The sequence below is a fragment of the Halichoerus grypus genome, chromosome 8, assembly GCF_964656455.1.
Source record: "Halichoerus grypus chromosome 8, mHalGry1.hap1.1, whole genome shotgun sequence".
In the NCBI taxonomy this organism is placed as follows: Eukaryota; Metazoa; Chordata; class Mammalia; order Carnivora; family Phocidae; genus Halichoerus; species Halichoerus grypus.
Window position 1 is genome coordinate 56,309,528 of NC_135719.1, and position 21,748 is coordinate 56,331,275.

The 21,748-nt window shown below is 34.9% G+C and overlaps 1 protein-coding gene across 6 annotated transcripts in view; it reads right to left on the reverse strand.

Moving 5' to 3' along the window:
- The window catches only part of TCF12 (transcription factor 12), a 372,696-nt gene that overhangs the window by 200,564 nt on the left and 150,384 nt on the right, over nt 1-21,748 (reverse strand). For 5 of the 6 annotated variants that reach the window (XM_036107006.2, XM_036107008.2, XM_036107003.2 and 2 more), the window contains exon 4: nt 15,832-15,905. In XM_036107006.2, coding sequence (XP_035962899.1) covers nt 15,832-15,905 — 74 coding nt within the window. Of the gene's footprint in view, nt 1-7,786; nt 7,849-15,831; nt 15,906-21,748 lie in introns of all 6 variants that reach the window. The other variant, XM_036107009.2, reaches the window with a different exon arrangement.

Below are 21,748 nucleotides of genomic sequence, written 5' to 3' on the forward strand. Positions count from 1 at the left end.
GGTGGCATCATAATCATCACAGTTACATTTTATTGAGTGCCTTCTATGCGCCACTATCTATAGATACTGCATTTTCCCCATCTCAAAACAGGAAATTTTGTCTTAGAGAATTTAACTTTCTCAAAGCCAGAGAATGGTAGAGAACTGATTTAAAGTTGGGAACTATGACAACAGATGACTTAATGTTAGTCACTGATTTTTTTCATTTCCAGCACCGAGAAATCTGACAACAGAGTACACACTTAAATAGAGAATAATTTCCATTAGGCAAGCCATTTTCAAGGTCTCAGAATCCCTTTGGTCTCGGGACCTGTTATATAAAAATATTTTGTCTTAAAACATATTTTGTCTTGTGTCTGCCTTCCGCTCAGGTCATGATCCCAGGGTCCTGGGATTGAGCCCTGCTTCAGGTTCCCTACTCCACGGGAAGACTGCTTCTCCCTCTCCCACTCCCCCTGCTTGTGTTCCCTCTCTCACTGTGTCTCTGTCAAATAAATAAAATCTTTAAAAAAATATATTGTCTTAAAAAATATTGAGAACCCCAAGGAGCTTTTATGTCGAACATATCCAGTGATATTTACCACATTAGAAAGTAAACCTGAAAAATTAAAAACACAAGAACTCAGAGCAAAAACATTATCATATATCATGTAGCATTTGCAAACTTCAGAGAACACTCAGGAAAGAACAAGACTGAAATGGCAAAAAATGTTTTAGTAGTATGAAAATAGTTTTAACCTAGCAAACACTCTAAAAGGGTCTCAGAGACACAGAGAGGTCCCTGGAACATATTACGTAAATGGCTGGAATAGACTATTTACTATATTTTAAAATAAATTATGAACCCTGATTACCACTACTGTCAGAATCTGGAAACCCTGGTTGAAGACTATTTACTTAAAACAGAGGCCTCATTTCAACAGAAACGAAAAAAGATTCAGGGAAGTCAAGGGACATGCCTAACATCACACAGCTAGTTGGTGGCAGTTATTTAATATTACTATATTAAAGAACAGATTTTTGTCTTCTGATTATAAAATATCAGTAGACAATTACTTGGGGACAGTTGGTAGTAAGGAAAGCAATTACACAATAGTGAACAAGGTATCAAAATTCCAAGGATTTCTGGAGTAAGCCAGTACTTTCAGTCTTGTGCAGAAAAAGCTGATTGTGCAGGCTTCGTTTCTCCATTCACTGGTATGTGCTGCTCCTAGGGTTTCCACTTTCAAAGCATATCCATGGCCCTTATCAGATCAGCCTAGCTAAAAACTCCATTTCCATTAGCACTTCCAGACAGGACAAAGTAACAGAGACCAGATTAACTCTCACATTTGAAACAATCAAAAAACTAAACAGCAGTTTTGAGACATCGGATGTGGACAGTGCAGGATACTGATCCCTGAGAGAGGGGAAACAAAGTGAATCTTAGGATTGCTGATGGGGACTAGGGAAGAGGGAGATATCTCCACCTAGAACTCTATCCCAGCAAAAAAATAAAGAATATTTCAGACACACAGAAGATGAAAAACCTCATCAGCACCAGACCTGCACAATGAGAGTGTTAAAAGAAGTTCTTTAATCACAAGAAAAATAATACCAGCTAGAAATATGGACCTATACAAAGGACTAAATCATATTTCTTGACCATAATGGAATTAAATTAAATATCAATAATAAAAGTATCACTAGAGAATCCTCAAATATTTCAAAATCAAACAATATACTTCTAAGTAAGTATTCAAGGAAGAAATCAATAGGAAAATTATAAAGTATTTTGAACTGAATGAAATGAAAACTCAGCAAAAACTGTAGGATGCAGGTAATACCATGGTCAGAGGAAAATTTATAGCACTAAAACACCTGTTAGAAAAGATAAAAGGTTTCAAATCAATGACCTCAATTACACCTTAAGAAACTAGAAAACAGGGTGCCTGGATGTCTCAGATGGTTAAGCGTCTGCCTTTGGCTAAGGTCATTATCCCAGGATCCTGGGATGGAGTCCTGCATCGGGCTCCCTGATCAGCAGGGAATCCGCTTCTTCCTCTCCCTTTCCCCCTCCCCCCTGCTCATGCTCTCTCTTTCTCTTGCTCTCTCTCAAATAAATAAAACCTTAAAAAAAAAAAAACCTAGGAAACAAAGAACAAATTAAATTCAAAATAAGAGTTACAGAAGTCAAACATATTGAAAACAGAAAAACAACAGAGAAAACCAATGAAACAAAAAACTAGTTCTTTGAGAATATCAGTAAAATGATAAGCCTGCAGCCATACCGGAAAAAAAAAAAAAGGAAACAATTCACTAATAATATCAGGAATGAGTTAGGGACTGTAACTATAGATTCTACAAATATTGTGCTAGGCAGACTCTAAAATGGCCCTCAATGATCTCTGGTATCCATTCCCCTATATAAACCATTCCCCTGGAGCGTGAGCGGGCCTAGTAATTTGCTTCTAACCAAAAGAATATGGCAAAAGTGATATGATGTCATTTCTGTGATTAGGCTCCATAATACTGTGTCTTCTATCTTGCTAGAAGACCTCCTCCCTTGCTGGCTTTGATGAAGTAAGCTGCCACGATGGAAAGGCCTGGCTAGCAAGATAGAGAAGAAGGCAGTTTCCAGCCAATAGCCACTGGGAACTGTGGCCTTCAGTTCAACAAATGAAAAAACTGAATCCTGACAAACACATATGAACTTGGAAGCAGATTGTTCTCCAAAAGGTCTTTCAGATGGTACTCTGATTCTGACCAGTATCTCTGACAAGCTTACGACCTTATAAGAGACCCTGAAGCAGAGGACCAAGCAAAGCTACACCCAAATCCTCATGAACAGAAACTGACAGACAATAAATGTGTATTATTTTAAGAAACAAAATTTGTGGTACTTCGTTGATATAATCAAAAGATAATTCATACAAATATTTAAAAGATAACAAATATTATGAACAACTTTATGCCAATAAATTCAACTTAGATGAAATGGACAAATGGACATATTTCTTAAAATACACAAACTAATAAAGTTCACTCAAGAAAAAATAAGTAACTTGAATAGTCCTTTATCTATTCACAAAACTGAAATTATAATTAAAAATCATCCCTAGAAGAAACTTCAGGCACACATATCTTAACTGATAAATTCTACTGAACATTTAAGGAGGAAATAATACCAATTCTACACATATTCCTCAAGAAGTTAAAGAGTAATACCTCTCAACTCATTCTTTGAAGCCCATATTAGCATGATACCAAATTCTGACACAGTACAAGAAAAAAAAATCCTACAGATCAGTATTACTCAAATATAAAAATTCTTAACATTTTAACAAATTGAATTCAATAATATATAAAAAGGATAATATATAATAACCCAGTGCTATTTATCTCAGGAATGCAAAGTTAGTTTAAAATTTAAAACAGTAATCAAATATAATGCCTAGAGTAACACACTAAAAAATTATATGACCAATTCAATAAATGTGGAAAAAACATTTCATAAAATCCAGAAATCCATTTTTGATACTCTCAACAATTAGGAATAGAAGGGAATGTCCTCAATCTAATAAATCACATCAATGAAACTTATAATTAACATCATGCTTAATGGTGAAACACAGTTTTCCCAACATCAAGGACAAGGCAAAGCTAACCATTCTTATTGCTACTATTCAACACTGTACAAGATATCATAACCAATTCAATAAGAAGAAAAAAAATCCAGACTGGAAAAGAAAGAGTTACTCGCATTATTCATGGATGATGTACTATCCAAATAGAAAACCTTCTAGCATGTACAAAAAAGTTACCACAACTAGTGAGTTTAGCAAGGTGCAGGATACAAGATCCACATACAAAAATGTATTGTAGTCTTACATAAGACATGAAGACTCAGAAATTGAAATAAAAAATTTATACTAGCATCAAAAATTAGGAAAGAGATAAACTAAGTAAAAGATGTGCAGGATGTGTTCACTGAAAACTACAAAACATTACTGAAAGAAATTAAAGAAGAACTAAATAGAGAGATACACCACATTCGTGGATCAGAAGACTCCACACTGTTATCAATTCCCCTTAAAATGATCTATAAATTCAACACAATCCCAACCAAAATCTCAGAATTGTAGAAACTGGGGGCACCTGGGTGGCTCAGTCAGTTAAGTGTCTCAATTCAGCTCAGGTCATGATCTCAAGGTCCTGGGATGAGCCCTTCATCAGGCTCTGTGCTCAGTGGGGAGTCTGCTTGTCCCTCTCCCTCCGTCCCCCCACCACTGATGCTCTCTCTCTTTCTCAAATAAATAAAATCTTTAAAAACTGATATGCTGGTTTAAAATTTTTCAATTTACATGCAAAGTGCCTAGAATTTGCAAAAACAATTTTGAAACATAGTAACAAGGTTGGAGGACTTACATTACCTGATATGAAGATTTTTTTTTTTTTTTAAGATTTATTCATTCACTTGGTGGGGGGCAGAGACAGAAGGAAAGAGAATCCTAAGCAGGAAATCCCTCCTCCCCCACCACTGAGCACGGAGTCTGACACTGGACTTGATCTCACCACCCTGAGATCATGACCTGAGCCAAAACCAACAGTCGGCCACCCAACCGAGTCAACTAGGCACCCCTGAAGATTTATTTTAAAGGTACAGTAATCAAGGTGCTATGGTATTGCTGTAAAGGCTTTGAAAAATCAGTAGAACAAAACAGAGTTCAGAAATTGACCCTCACATACATGGTCAATTGATTTTTAACAGAGATAACAAGAGAATTCAATGGGGAAGATCATCTTTTCAACAAATGGTGGTAACAAAGCTGGATAGCATTATTTAAAAAAAAAAACAAAACATCAATTTCAACCCTTACTTCACACCTTATACAAAAATGAACTCACAATGGATCACAGATCTAAATTAATGATTAAATGTATGTCATCTAATGAACTATTTCTTGAGACTATTACTAGCAGTCAAACTCAATTCATAAGTAATGCAGGATTCCAGGGTGGGGAAAAAACTGTGAGAAGTATATTCTATTCCTTTCTTAAGGAATTATAACTTGCATATTAGCATGTGGAATATTAAAAACTGAGAAATCTAACAAGTCTAATTTTGTCTAACTCAATAATATATAAATATATTAGACTATGGAGCTCTGTATTTACAAATTATTTATTAATATCCTATTAAGCACAGTGTGAAAAACCATGATCTTGGAGAAAATTTTTGTTTTACATGTTATGAACTAATGTCCAGAGTAAGTAACATCTGATCAAGTTCACTTGTCTAATGGGAAAGTCTCCGGGCTTAAGTCCTTTGTTCTTTATATTATAAACAGATTACCATTTTCAATTGATGTGCCCTAGAGGTTTGATAACCAAGTATTGCTTCAATTTCTGTGCTTCTACTCTCCCTGGGCCATCATTATCATAACTTTTATCACTATAGAGTATAATAATCTGTTTTCCCCATGAGAATGAGCACTTATTTGCCTAGATAGTATGGACTGATCATTTTATTTTGCTTAACTATTCCAAAGACCAGAAAATTATGGAATCTCAATAAATGTTGCATGAATGAAAGAACTGAGAGAAAAAAGGATTCCATGTGAACAGCCTACAAAGAGTACAAGCCCAAGAGAAGACTACAGAATTCTAAACTGGGAAGCAAGTGAATATAAAGTGATCTAAGAGAGTAAGGTAAGGTTAGTGGGAAGTCAAAAATAATATTTAAAGAGCAAGAACTCAGAAAACTATAAACCCAATGAGATGTAATGGTATCTCCAATATGGAGACCATATTTGCTTACAGGACAGTTGATACTTTCTTGTTAAATCACTAAATAACTTCTTATATTAAACACCAAGAAGCGGGCTGCTCCATGCAAAAAGAAGCACATTCTGATATAAAACCACATTAAAGTAATTATTTCATTTGATAGGACAAAGGATTAAGTATCAGTTCAATACACTGAAGGAAAAACACTCCAAGCTTGTTATTTTCAAAATACAAATGTTAGAATATATGACAAAAGTACATCACAAAAGGAACTAAAATTAATTGCTCATGCTAAGCCTTTGACATACATAAGCTCATTTAGATCTCATAACTACCCTGTGGGGTAGATATCCTTTCAAACAAATTTAAGGAACAGCCTGTCATAAGAATGTAGATTAGTAAGAATCTCTATTTATAAAAATCTGGGTTGCCCAATTTTTTCCCCAATAATCTCTAAATCCCAACATCTATAATGGAATAAACTTTTCCAATAGTTTCAATTTTGCGAACAATTTACTTTTCTTGACCTACAGAACCTCTTGTTGGTCATTTAAAAACTGCAACAGGTCCCTCATCTTGTTCAGGACATACTCCAGGAATTCAAAACAGCGGCTTCTCTAAGGAGCATCTGAGACTTGTAAAATTCCTACGTACTTCTGTATCAAAATGGATCTGTAATTTTTCATGAGACTGGATGTAAGAGGAAGAACACTTATAACCTACTTAATAAATTCCAGATATTGTGCTTTATAAAACTTCCTGTATTAATTCTCACACACTTGTTACGAGATAAATCTCTTTGCAGATGAGAAATCTGAGGCTCAGAAATTAAGTATCTATCTTTTCCAAGGTCAAATATAGTGGTGAAACCAGGAAGTAAACGTATCTAATTGATTCTATGGCTTATATTTTTTTAAGTATAAAATGTAAATAATATTTTTATAAGAAATAATGACAGTGCCATCATCTTACAACTTCTGGAGTGTCTGCCTTTAAAGTCCTAGAAAAGGAGGAATAACAACAGTTTTGGGGTCTTTTACATGTTGGCAAGTGATATGGTAGAAGGGGAGAGTAACTTAGAGTCATACTGCCTGGCTACTAGTCTTGGATGTTTAATATCTGTTAAGTTATCCATCTTCTCTGAACCTCAATTTCCTCACTTCTAAAATGGACAGGATTTTAAAAATGGCTTCTTGATAAGCTGGTGTGAGGCATAAAATAGGGAACAGGTGAAAGGTTTTAAATGATATTATAACAAATGCTAGTTATGATTATTGCTATTGACAAAAATAGGCTAAGTGAACCTAGAAAGGTATTCAGCCCAAATCTACCCTCCATTCTGTTCTTATGGATAAGAAATATGTAAATCTATAGAAAATAATAAAAAAGCTGCCAGAAATAAGACCTCAACAATTACAAAAAGGGACGTAAGAGATATTCAAACAGTAATATGTTTTGACTTTCACTTGTTAATTTAAAGACTAAACAATAAGAAGATTTAAAAAAGAGAACTGTAAAGATAAGTCCTGATAAAGATGCTATAATGACAGGCATGCAAAGTTAGGTGAAACTTACAGTGAGGTGACAAACTGACATAAAGCCTGGTTCCAAAAGCTATGTGACAGTATCTGAACGGACACTGTCCCTGGAAGAATGGCTAAACTGAAAAAAGTAGAAGGTCTGCCTAGCTTAAAATGGAAAAGTAGACAACCTGATAGCTGTGTGATTTCTTTCATTTTAAATATCTGGTAGCAAGAGATTTAAAGGAGCTTACATCATCCTAACCCAATTTTTCCTTATCCAAGAACTAAGATTACAAGTTATAGGCAGGTGCTGTTTTGAATACAAAGAAGAGTAACAAACAACATTTTCCCTCATGGGTCTATTTAAACCTAACTAAAATACACCCTTTTCTCACCCATAGTTTTTCTTCACATTCAGAACATTCAGAAGGAGCAGTTACATAACAAAACAGAGATTAATGGGAACATAGATGCAATATATAGAAAACACTTACTTTAATTCTCTGTCCCTCCTGTCTCGCTTTGCTATTTAACTGCTTCATCTCGTGTTTTGTACCTGAGATCAAGAGGCATAAAATACTATTTCAAAATTTGTGTGTCCTTTCTAATTATTGCATTTGAACTCGTAGTAGCTATAAAACCTACACCATTTTCCCCTTTGAAAATAAAAACAATAGCAAACAATAAACAATCTAGAGAAAATATCTACTCTAAAGAAGAGAAAGGAACACTAAACTTTATTACCCATCAATGCTATCAATGGAGGACAATGAGTAAAAATTTATTTTTTTATTCACACAACTAGATTTTCCCATTTATAAGGGAAACTATCAAAATCAAACAATTTGGTAGTTGCATCACACAACTGCAGCTACCTTGTCAAAGCCTGAATAAAACACATGGGGTTTAATTCAGGAGCCGTCATTCTGTGGGGGGAGTGAATATATATGATTTTATATCTTCCTCAGTTGCCAAATGTGCCAGTATTTTTTTCCTTTGAGACATCGCTCCTCTTTCCATTATTTTGTGATCTTGACCCTATCATCCTAAGTCTTATTTCATTGCAAGTAGGCCTATGTAGTAATGTCTTACCAGATCGTCCTATTTCTTGTCACTCTTTCACTTCGGATCCATCCCTCATACCACAATATATTGATCTTTACAAAATCCTTTGTGTCATTCCCTGCATAAAAATTTATTTTTAAGTAACTCTCTACTCACCAAAGGATAGGCTACATTTCTTGAACAGAAGGGTTACCTGCCTTATCACACTATTTACCTATATAGCAAGATCATTTACTCTTTACTGAATTTTGTGATTTTGAGGTCTCTGTACTTGTGGTCCCATCATTCCACATTTCCAGAAAGTTCTTCCTTTTAATCTTATTCATACAAATACTGTCTGTACTACAATAGTTTACTCAAACACTTCCTCTTCACTCTTTCCTGATCACCGAAAGTAATCTCTCCATCTTCTGTAACCAATGAAATTAATTTGATAGTCAACTATTTGCTGCCTAATAATTATAGCTTCTTCATTGCTGCCTTAAGAGTTAAAGTTTTATAATTTATTTAACTATTTAGGTAAATATGACTTGTATTTCTAACCATATTTCCTGAACTCTAAGATATACTTTGTTCACTTTTAATGATGCAGAAACTGAGTGTCCCTACAAATTTCAGCATCTTAAAACTGGGGAACCAGAGTAAGCACAAGTTCCTTAAAAGCAGAAAGACAACATTATCATCCTTACTTACAAAGGTAGCTCTCATACCACTGTGCTATCCTGGGAGAAGAAAACTACAGGTTCTCTCTACCCCTACATCTTCCCAAGGCCTCTACTGTCAAATGTATATGAACTCACATCAGGCTCTCCCCAAACTCTGCCAGTATAACCCTTCCTGGGCTCAGAAGGACCTCTGTGTATTATGTACAGATAGCACATAGATGAGGCTCTATTACCTCATCTCCAACTTGCTATCCACCAAACTACAGAGTGGCTGTTTGCCAAGCTCATCCACATGAATGAAAAGATACTGAATACCTGCTAAGGAGGGAGAGAATACTAAGCAGAATTAAAAAACACTTTAGCTACTTCAGGCAGAAATGGTCTAGGAGCAGCTAGAGAGGTTAACATTAAACTCATCCAGATGACCTTATGGACTCAGGTTAGTTTCCATATAATCTGAAAGCTGTACATTTATTCTAGTTGAATTTTTACTTATTTTTGTTTCCCTTATCCAAAGGAAGTACCCAATCTATGGCTTTGAGTAAGAGTCTTATTAGAAGGCTAGAGCAATTCCTGAATCTTTGTACTCTCATATTCATTTCCTACCTGACTTGGTCTATCAGGCTGCCATCCATGTGTATTCCTGACAAATGGCCGGAGAAATGACCACTGCTGGTGCTTTTTAAATAAAATGAACCCTTACTCTGCTACCTCACTGTAACAGGTAGCAGAAAGTCAGAGTATGTATTAAATGAAAGCCCTCAAAACACACCTACTATTTATTTCTTGATTAAAAGTCTGAAATTATTTTGTGCTGAGTCATATACAGCCGCTAAACCTAGTATTTTAAAGCCAACTCATCACCACATAACTGGTTTTCCTTCTCCACTAATAGGCCTAAGTCCGGAACTTTACTAAGGTAGTTATTATTAGTACCCACCTCCCTTCTATCAATGAGAAAAGGAAAAGGAAAAAAAAAATTGAGGCAAAGAGAAATAATTTGCCCAGAGTCATACAGCTAGGAAGTAGAAGTGCCAGAAATAGAACCCACACAACTTGAATTCAATGTTCAAGCTCTTAAATTCTATGCTTGTCTGCCTCATGATACACTATGTGGACTAGCAAACTTTTTTTTTTTTTTAAATCATATCATGTCCCATGTCCTCTTTCGAAATATCAATTGCAGATCCTCTTTTCTCTTCAACTTTCTCCTCTCTTCTCCCATTCCTTCAGTATATGGCAAAAAATTTAAGACATTTCTTCTTTGACTTAGGAAATACTAAGGTAAGAGGGTTAAAAAGTAACTGTATAGAATTTGGAATATCTGAGTTCTAGGCCAAAGTCTGTCATTAACTAGACAAACTGTCTAGCCAAATCTTATGTGTATTTTGTATCAACAGCATCTATCTCAACCTAGCCAAATCTCAAACTCTCTTAGTTTCCTGATCTATAAAATAAAAGGACTGGACACAGCTATCACACTTTCTAGTTTTGAAATTCTATGATACTGCAAAATGGGGAAGAAAGGAAGAGCAACATGGACATGACTGTTTCACTCTGCAAACCGTATTTTATACAGAGAAAGGAAAACCATGGTAGACATTTAGCAATTAGAAAAAATAAGCAAACTCATGTAATTGAATGTTGCTTCTTTCACCCAAAATAACTACAATAGATTATATATAACCTGAAAAATGCTCACAATTAAAATGCCAACTGCTGGTCACTGCTGGTGCCTATAAATATAATTTCTATTAGTGGTTACCTACCGTTGATCTCTTACTTTTTAAACTGAGGAATGAAAAATTCTGTATCTTAGGGAAAGAGTGTCAACGGGAAGACTTCTCCCCTTTTCTGTGAGCCCTGTCATAATTCCAGGATGCAAATCCCAATAGTACTTCAGTACTTTGAGCTTGGCCTAGGTTGGGCTGCAGAGCTAAGAGGGCAGGAAAACCAAGATGACGTGGTCCCTTGGAATTTCCATGAACTAAAATGATCACACAACATTTCAGGAATGGAATCTGTAGATCAGGAAATATGACCATGAAAATGAAACTTGAAATATTAGATATTTGGAGATAATAATAATAATGATAGTAATAATAGTAATAGCAGCTTTCATTTATTGTGTCAGTAAATGAAATGAAATACTTTATAGCTGTTATTACATTTCATCTTTACTCAAACCCTACAAAGTATGTGTAAAATTATCATAACTTTAGAGATGAGAAATCTGAGGCACAAAGAGGTTGAGTAACTTGTCCAGGGTCACAAAGTACAATCCTCCAGAGTTGGTGATCTTAAATAAAATGCTTCACTACGCAGTAGTATCAGTCAGGACAATAATATGCTAAGCATAGGAGAAAGGAAGCCTATTACCATTAATATCACCACCATTGACTTCGAACTTCAAGCTTCATCATAAATCAACTTTGATTCTTCTCCATCTCCAAACACAATTAATTTAGTAAATCTAACAATTCTTCCCCAATTTGATTATATTCTGCAAACATGTATAGAGCATCCATTATGTAAAAAGCCTTGTACTAGACAGAGTAAAACTTTTATATCTAGGTTTATCACAGGATTTCTGCTTTCCCAAGAAAGAAACAGATAACTGAAGGGGAAAGGAAATAGATTTTATCTATGTCTTTTACAAATCTAAAGGAAGTATATTAAGCATGACAGAATCAGCAAATAATTCTTATTCATTACACTTAGGATGTAGCACATCTGCAAATGTATTCATTCATTTAAATTTGGTTAATTGTTCCATATAGATCTAGTTAATAAATTCTGATATACAAAGGATTAAAGCCAACACTTACACAACGCTATGTACCAGACACTGATCTAAGCACTTTACATAGATTTATCTCATTTAAGCATGGATTTACATTCATTTAATCCTCATGACAATCTTATAAAGAAGTTATTATTATCCCCATCTCACAGATGAGTAAACTGAGGGACAGTGGATTTAAGTAACTTGTCCAGAATCATACAGGTAGTAAATGGCAGAGATGGGATTCATGCCCAGGCACTCTGGCTCCAGAGTCCGTGCTCTTGACCACTGTCTTCTAAAGAGGAGGGAAAAAAATCTGGAACTGGAATAAATCATTAATGCGGTGGTAAATAACAAAAATCATGGTATTCTCTGCCCTTTATGCTTGATGCAATGTCAAATATAGAAAACATTTGTTTGCAGGAAAGGATCAAAACTAAGGGAAAGAGGGAACAAACTCATTAACTATAACTCTTGCTTACATCTAAACTATCTGAGATCTTAATTGCTCTTTGTAATCTTTGGGGCTTTAACCTCAAACACCACTTTTCGCATATTTCTGAAAATAAAAGTGTTATTCACATCATGATGATGCTTTTTTCTGTTCATTTGTGTGTGTTATTCTGCACAGGTAGGCAGTAGGTCAACAGTGCAGAAACCAGGACTCTAACAAAGGTGGAGAGGTTTGAGGTACATGCGACAAATGCTCTTACTTTCTTATGAGTGTCTCAAACATGTTGTCTCATCCCCACATTTTGTAAGAATGCTGACCATTCTACCAATTCTTCTATAACCACTATTAGGTACAGCATTTATTTCTGTGTCTGCCTAACAAAAATTCTTTCTTGAATGATGTGCTATGGATAGTTCTGATAACCAGAAATTCAACGAATCACCTGTATACTCTAAGGCTACTTTTCTTGTGCATTTGGGAAAAATAGGGCAGTCAGGAGCTCTGCTGGAGTGACTTTTCCTACTTCTTTTTTTTTTTTTTTTTTTTTTATTTGAGAGAGAGAGTGAGAGAGAGAGAGAGCACAAGAGGGGGGAGTGGGAGAGGGAGAAGCAGACTCCCTGCCGAGCAGGGAGCCCGATGCGGGACTCGATCCCGGGACTCCCGGATCATAACCTGAGCCGAAGGCAGTCGCTTAACCAACTGAGCCACCCAGGCGCCCATGACTTTTCCTACTTCTGAGAGAACATGTGTAAGACTAATTACACTGATGAGAAGTTTGTGGCCTCTTAACCATACAACTCTGGTAGAGCTCACTTACATATCAAGGTTACTAGAGCAGAATGCTATCTTTGTTAGATTTAAAGTCAGAACCTATTAGGCAAAAAGTATACAAAGCAAAAATTTCCCCTTAAAAAGCTGTTAAATAGATATTAAGTTCAACCTACATGATTTGGTGTAGCCAATCTTACACAGTAAAATGCGGTTTTACTACATTAATAGAGGAGTATTAATAGAGTTCATGTGCCAAATAAGATTTTACAGTAATGGAAAAAAAGGATTTTTTCCCCTCCCTTATAGTTTTAGAGCGGGGCAGGGAGGGAGAACAGCAACTCAGTTGAGCCCAACTAAACTAAAAGCATATGCTGTATAACCCCACCAAACTACTCATTCTGTTGATTTACATACTTTTTATTGTGGCCTATTAAGTATTTTCAAACTTTACAAAAAGTAAAATAAAAAAATCTATCAGGAATGTAAAACCAAAAAAATTTTTAAATGATACAACTTGCTGTGACGGAAATGTATTATTTATACTGGAAAAGTCTAAATAAATTTCACTGACATAATTTCTATAAAAGTACCTGCAATTTCATTAAAATTTACATTGACTTTTTAATAATTTTACAATGTGTCAAAATTGGTTTATAGCCAATATCAGTATTTCTCCTGAATTTAAAAAATTCAACATACTATGATACTCAGTAGAATAAATACTTTGGTAAACCAAGATTCTTATTAACAAAATTACATCCATCTATACTTATGATTATGAAAAAAATGGTCAACTTAGTAGATGTTTAATGATAAACTCAAAAAGTTGATAAACTTCCTATACAGCAGTGTTGAGGGCAGCTTCAAAGATAACCATAACTGTCTTTCCCTGGTGAGAAGAGTTCAGGGAATTAAATTGCTTGAAACTATAAATAAAACATAACTTCTTAACTAGATAACTAAACCATTTTAGGTTCAAAATCAAGAAGCAAAGTGAGTGGAAGAGTGGATTTCAGTGAGAATAAAAATAAAGGGTAACATTAAATCACCACTCTATCTGATTTCTCAGTAGACAGGTAAGAAAAAAAAAAAAATATATATATATATAGTTGTATGGTAGACTAGGAATAGCTAAAGATTAATCTGGATTTTTAAACAGAAAACTAGTTTACTATAAAATCAATTTAACTTTTCACTATACACAATATACACTCAAAAAAATTAAGAGTAAAAAACAGCATTTCATATTCACCTACACATCAAATAGCAAAAAAGAAAAGGAAGATTTGCTTGGAAGTCCATCTCTAGAGGCAAACTTAATTTCACAATCATGAAATATGTAAATGTTTGGATATACTATTATGTTCTCTTCTCCTAGAATCCTATTTAGCACTCAAGTGAAAAAAAAAAACTGAAGTTTGAAAGGAAAGTAAACATAAGGTACAAAGGCATCATTTAATGCATTTTAAGAAATAATATGTTATCACACAGTAACTCAAGACTTTGAAAGAAAATAATCCAATATTAATAAATAGTATTTTGTTCTCCGCTATGTAAGACTCATACTTCACAATCAAAACAGGAAACCTACCTTTCCTATTCAAATATTATTTAAAGAATCAAAAACTTTTAAAGGAAGGAAATTTGGACATCAACCAAAGATAAAATCTTTGACTATCCCCAAGATAAAATAAGGTGTCCAAGATTTTACCCAGCTTTCTCAGCACTGAGTCCCAAAAGGAAAACACTAAAAACCAGGTTTAATTGTCTCTCTCTATATGTTTTTGATTCTATATGACTATTCTATTTCTTCCCAAAGTATTTAAAATAAATTAAACATAGGCTACAGCCAAATATAATAACAAACCACATATTTTAACTCAGCAGTTTTCAATGCAAAACAGCATAACTCATATGAAGACTATGAACTCCAATCACATATTGCTTTCTTCCACTTATGCCAATTTGCTTCTAGGATTAAGTGTCCATAAATTTTATGCTTGTCCATCTTCTACTGGTTAATTCTAAGAGAAGTAAACAATTCACTGTTCATGCAAAGTATAACATTTTTGAAAAGTTACCCCTTAACCTCACCAATTTACTGTGGAGTCCAGGAACAGAGTTTAATTTTACTGACAATTCTTTGGTCTAATTTTTAGTATTTCAGTCTCATTATTTTAAAGTTTTGGGGGATGTTTTGTTCCTTTGTTTATTGCTTAAAAAAGGCTTTAACCTTTTGACCTTTCCAAGTATAAAATGTTAGCTTGGTCCTATTTTCTCTTAACTGCCAACCAAGAAATGTCATCTGTTATGTCTGTTTTGATATGCTTCCAAGAGACAGGGCTATAGAGTCCCTGATATAAACAGCTGATGACTACTGGAACAAGAACGGAGGAGGGAAGACTAGAAACTGATATTTGGAAAGTCAGTGCCATCTCTCAAAGGTAATACATGAAGAAAACAATACACAAAGAAAAATGGCTATGTATGGAGAGAATAGTTAGTAAAGCATTCCAAACTCTTCCAACTTTAGTAATGAGTACTGCAGGTAATCTAGGTGTAGAAATAACACCAAGAACATTTCCTTCATTTTAAGAGATAAACTCTCAAAGTATGACAGTAAATTAAAATATAAAAAAAAATTAAATCTACCATGAGGGTACTGCATATTCTATGGTATTCCCATGTAAATATGTTAATCTTTATTTCTCTTAAGATACAGAGCTCATATATGAAAAACCTTACTTATTCTGCCAAATTACTTTATAGTTTTAATCAAGGGTTGATGAATGAACTTACTCTAGATGAGTCATAAGAGGGGCTTGGCTGACCACTTGTTCCCCAAGATGTTGTACCTCCTCGTTCATCCATACCTAAGGGGAGAAGAAAGTGAAAGATATAAATCCAAAAGGCTACTATGATGGATTTGTTTTCACACAGTACAGCAGAGAGTACAATTCAGCAAGTAGTATTTGCATTTGTATGGAACTAGCTGTGTATCAATTCTTGTCTCAGAAACCTGAAGAAAGTAAGTTACCTCAGAAAGTCTCCATCACTGCTCCATACAACGCCCTTTATACAATGCAGAATTTCAGAACCAAAATGTCTTTGGAGACTTTAAAATAGGGCATAATCTAGGTCTCCTCATCCACTGCTACTTTTTTTTTTATTTTTATTTTTTTTAAAGATTTTATTTATTTTTTTGACAGAGAGAGACACAGCAAGAGAGGGAACACAAGCAGGGGGAGTGGGAGAGGGAGAAGCAGGCTTCCCAATGAGCAAGGAGCCCGATGCGGGGCTCAATCCCAGGACCCTGGGATCATGACCTGAGCCAAAGGCTTAACGACTGAGCTACCCAGGCGCCCCTCCACTGCTACTTCTAAGAGTAGATGAAACCCCCAAACTTCTATAGTTTAGTCCTGTCTACATGAAAATATGAAGAACTTAGTTCTTATGGATAAGCCTTAGAAAATGAAGCAAGTTGGAGAGCCTAGGTGGCTCAGTTGGTTAAGCGTCTGACTCTTGATTTCAGCTCGGGTCATGATCTCAGGGTTGTGAGATCAAGCCCCACAATGGGCTCTGCACTGGGCATGGAGGCTGCTTAAGATTCTCGCCCTCTGCCCCTCCCCTTCTCTAAAAAAAAAAAAAGAGAGAGAATAAAGCAATTTGGACAACTGTTCAAGTTAATAAAACTGGTTTCTAATATAACATTGACTAGATATTCTTAACTGGAGATATCAAAGTAAATCAAACTATACCAAATCATATCAAATCAATGTTAGTTACATTAAAACTAATAAAAATGATGTGACAACTTATCCTAGTAAAACCTCCTCTAAAATCTGATTCTAAGTGAGTAGATCTACTCTTCTGAAAATTGCAAAGGGTAACTCAAAGTAAAAAAGGATTAACAAAAAAATCAATTTATTGTGCTCCTTAATGTGCCCTCTGAAGCTCTGGCTCCATTATTTTCACCTTCAGGTCAGTCCCTAGAAAAAGTTGAAAGAGCTGAAGACCTCTCAATCCAGGTATCTCTTCCTTTTCTGTCTTGAGGACCAGTCTTTTTTATCCTTGACCCTAACAGGGTATGCTTTCCCAAACCCTTTCCAAGTTTTCTATGATGAAACACAAAGAGTTGATTTTTTTCATTCTTTCATGAGAAAACTCTAGATGTTACAAAGACAACATTCTGCTAAGTTTAGAACCTCTTTTTCTTAAAAAAATAAAAATACAAAACTTCCTTGAAGTCCTCTGTGATTTAGATGAGAACGAGGTCTGTAGTGAGTTAAATACCACAAATTCTCCAGGAACCAGCCACGATTCTCAAGTCTCTTTCACAAGGACAGGACTGCCAACTGAGGGGGCAGGTGACAAACAGGAAAAGAGGAGTCAATTTCCAAAGTAGAACTTACTAATCACTAAATCATTAGTTGGTAGGTCCTTAATTTATTCTTTTTATGAACCTGTACTTTCTATATTAAGTGATTAATGTATATTTTAAAACGTTTTTATTTTTTTATTTTTTTTAAAGATTTTATTTATTTGACAGAGAGAGACACAGCGAGAGAGGAAACACAAGCAGAGGGAGGGGAAGAGGGAGAAGCAGGCTTCCCGCCGAGCAGAGAGCCCGATGCGGGGCTCGATCCCAGGACCCTGGGATCATGACCTGAGCCAAAGGCAGATGCTTAACGACTGAGCCACCCAGGCGCCCCTAAAACAATTTTAAAAACACTGTAGTACAAAGATGGGTACCTACTACAGAAAACACTCTAGGCACATTTTCAATCGAACCAGAAGCTTTGAAAACACAGAGAGATCACAAATATACAATGTTTTGTTCATGCTTGGATAATTCTTACTAAAATTCTAGATTTAGGAAAGATTCTACAAGTTTGGGAAATATCGCTAAAAATATACTTTGTAGCCATCTCTCCAGTATCACTAGGTACCTGTGGGCTATATTCCAAGCATTTTCTTTGTAATCAACACCACAGAATAGCAGTCAGAATTCCTATGAGGCCCAATCCAAGAAAAGGCTATTAACCCACAAAATCCGGTAATTAAAAACTGATGAAACTGCAAATAATTTTATGAAATAATTTTACTTTTTTAAATCATACTTTCCACCATTTGCAACTGTTTTTCTATATAAGTTAAGATTTTTTTATACTACATAGCCAAAGTAAAATACAAACTTAAATTGACTACAGAAGGCAGAGTCTCAAATATTTGTACACCCCTATTCTATTGCATTATTTACAATAGCCAAAAGGTGGAAGCAAGTCAAGTATCCATTGGCAGATGAATGGATATATAAAATGCGACATATACATAAAATGCAATACTATTGAGCCTTAAAAATGAAGGAACTTCTGGGCACCTGGGTGTGGCTTAGTTGGTTAAACTGCCTTTGGCTCAGGTCATGATCTCAGGGTCCTGGGACTGAGTCCCGCATGGGGCTCCCTGCTCAGTGGGGAGTCTGCTTCTCCCTCTGATCCTTCCCCCTCTCATGCTCTCTCTCTCTCTCAAATAAATGAAATCTTTAAAAAAAAAATGAAGGAAATTCTTACACATGCGACAACTAGATGCACTTGAAGACATTATGTTAAGTGAAATAAACCAGTCACAAAAAGGACAAATACTGTACAATTCCATTTATATCAGGTGCCTAGAGTAGTCAAATCCATGGAGACAAAAAGTAGAATGGTGGGGCTGGGGGGAGGAAGGTAATCATACTTTCAATGAAAGTATTCATTCAACAGAATAGAAACTTATTTTGATGATCATATCCTAATGAAAATAATCAGACCACAGTTGATGACTCTGAACTGTCTTATATCAAATGAGAAACAAATATGAGGCCTATGTGTTATTTACATACATCTGTAAAAGAGAATACAAAAAAGATGAGTGCCTGCTACAGAAAACATCACAGACAAGATTTTTTAAAGATATATAAAATTCTGTGAAAACACAGAATTTTCATCAATTACAATTTTCATCACGTGACACTAATTACTCCCACAGTGTAAAAGAAAAGCAAAGATTTAATGAATTAAATGAGATGATAATTAATTAAGCCAACAGCTAAAGAGGATGACCTATAAATGATACTGGACATGGCAGGGGGGTTCAAAGCATGCTACAGACTAGCAAGGATCTGGCGAGGTTTGAAACTCAGAGCTCCATAGTTTTATTGTTAACATATCCAGACTCTGAGAAGGTCGTGGCTGGCACTGACAAAGGCAAGAGTCATCTTTCAGCATCAATGACTCCTTTCTGCTGAAGACAATGGCTCTACAAACAGAAATATGACAGGAATAATAAACTTTCCAAAGCTTCAGCCATAAGACCAAGGTAAGCAGAAAAAAAGAAATCACACACAGAAAATAAACTTAATACAGAACTGTACAAACTGACCAAAATTTATATAAATTGATCAAAATCTAAAGAACTATTTATCAACAAGAAAATACAATATAGTTGCAATACAGTGACTGGGGAGAAAACATTTCTATTAAGATACATCTGTACCATCACTGCCATGTATTCTCTTTCCTCCCCATTTCTAGTCTATGAATTCCAATGTCAACAATTTTTAGAGAAGCTAGTTCCTCGAATGATAGATTAAAATGATAGATGTAAGAGAAAGTTTAACAATCACTGAGTGGTAGAAACACTTTGAGTCTTGTTTAACTTTTTAATAAATTATTCTATTTCTATTCAACAAGATTAAAAGGGTTAATCAATAATTTAATATAGAGATTGAACTGACCTTTTCCTTTTTTAATATTTTTTTACTAAATTAAATATTTTATATTTATCTTTTTTAATATTTTATATACAGATTCTCTTAAGTACCTGCTTTTTTATATGGAACCAATTAAATACAGTCCAATATATATTTGATTCCACAGGCCCAGTTTCAAAAGATGTACATACTACTTTTAATATTTTTCCAGCAAAGAACTAACATTAAATTTTTTTACCTTACATCAAAAAACCATCAAAAATGGTTTGTAAATTCAACAAAACAATTCGCTACCTTCTCATTTAATAGGAAAAGTAACTAGAAACAAATCATAAGTCACTACATACACAGGCAGTTCCTTAAGAGGCTAGGACTCTGGAGAAGGAGTAAGAGATAAAAACTGAGTTTTTGAGGTGTCAGAGCAAAATTCTTGGGAGAAGCAAGCAAACTTCTTGGTAAAGTTTAACATATGGCAATATTCTCTTTTCTATGAAGAACTCAGATATTAGTCTACCAGCTTCCTCTCTGCTGCTACCATCTTTAGTTTTTCACCAGAAGTGTTCTCTTGAGTTAACCATAAAACTACCTCACAACTTCTATGCTATTACCTCTTGTTTTATTCTCCTAGTACAGAGTCCTATAGACCTCTCTAGGTTTTTAACCACTAGCAAAACTGGAAACAGACTTTGGTGGGGGAGGGGAATGATGTTTCTATACCCTAAAGACCCTTTTTTTTCCCTCCCACATGGGCCCAAAATAGTACAGAGTTCATGTACACAAAGCATTACTCATGGTTTGATGAGGCTCAGGGAAGACCTGCCTGGAGGTAAAAGGGGTGAATGAGGAGAAAAGCTGCTGACCAGTTCCTTCTTTTCCTACTTGCCACTGTCACCAATGACTCTGCCACCTGAGGCTGAGACTAGCGTAAAGTGACAAACAGGTCTGGAATTGGGAAAATATTTCAGATAGTAGTGGGGAGTCTATTGAGCAGAGAAGGAATAAAAGGAAGAAAGGGGACAATACAAAGAATGGAGTGAAGAGTGGTTAGGATATCCCTGCAGTAAAACTGGTAAGAAAAACAAGACACTACAACCACTCTGCTTGGTATCTATCCTTATGAAAAAAGGCACATACATAAAGTTGGAAGGAAGAGCACAGGGAATTTCTCTCTCTCTCTGTCTCTCTCTCTCTCTCACACACACACCCCTTTAGGAGCAATGAAATCAAGATTCTTATCCTAGCAAGTAAAATGTACTTCACAAATATCAAATCCCAACACTGTTATAAATCAGGGAAAGACAATATACTTTGCAGGACTGCCATCTGCTATAAGGTGATTCAATAAATGATTTGATGAAATAAATCGGATTGGAGATGGCTATGTCAGATAACCAAAGCTATGAATGTCTCTCTTCAATAGTTTCTTTACTCAATTTTATTTGTGGGTAATGATATTTGTTTAAATAACACTCCAAGGCTACAATCAATTTTAAAATAATATACAAGTAAACTCCACCACCATTTTTATTGTATGATTTTATATACTTGTGAAATAAATCTACCAATGTGTTTTTCCAGAACTTCACTGTGAAATGGGATCAATTAGAATATAATAGCAAATCCTTTGCTGTTATCCTAAACATTAATTAAAACAAATAAAATCAAAAAGCTATGATAATATTAAAATCCTAAGTGAATTTAAGAGAAGTTAAGACATGGTGCCTCATATGAAGTATGTAACAGTGATTACAGAGGCTTTTTTAAACTTATAAACAACTGAGATACTGTACAATGAACAGTCAAATAAAACAATCTAATTCTTTTTAAAAGCATTTAAGAAAATAAGAACAGTAAGAAGAGTAAAAGGAATCACAGGTCACCTTTTAAAATTCAAACACAAATTCTATTTGGTATTAAGAACAAAAATTTACAAGTAGGGATATTCTAGTGCCAAAATACACTAGT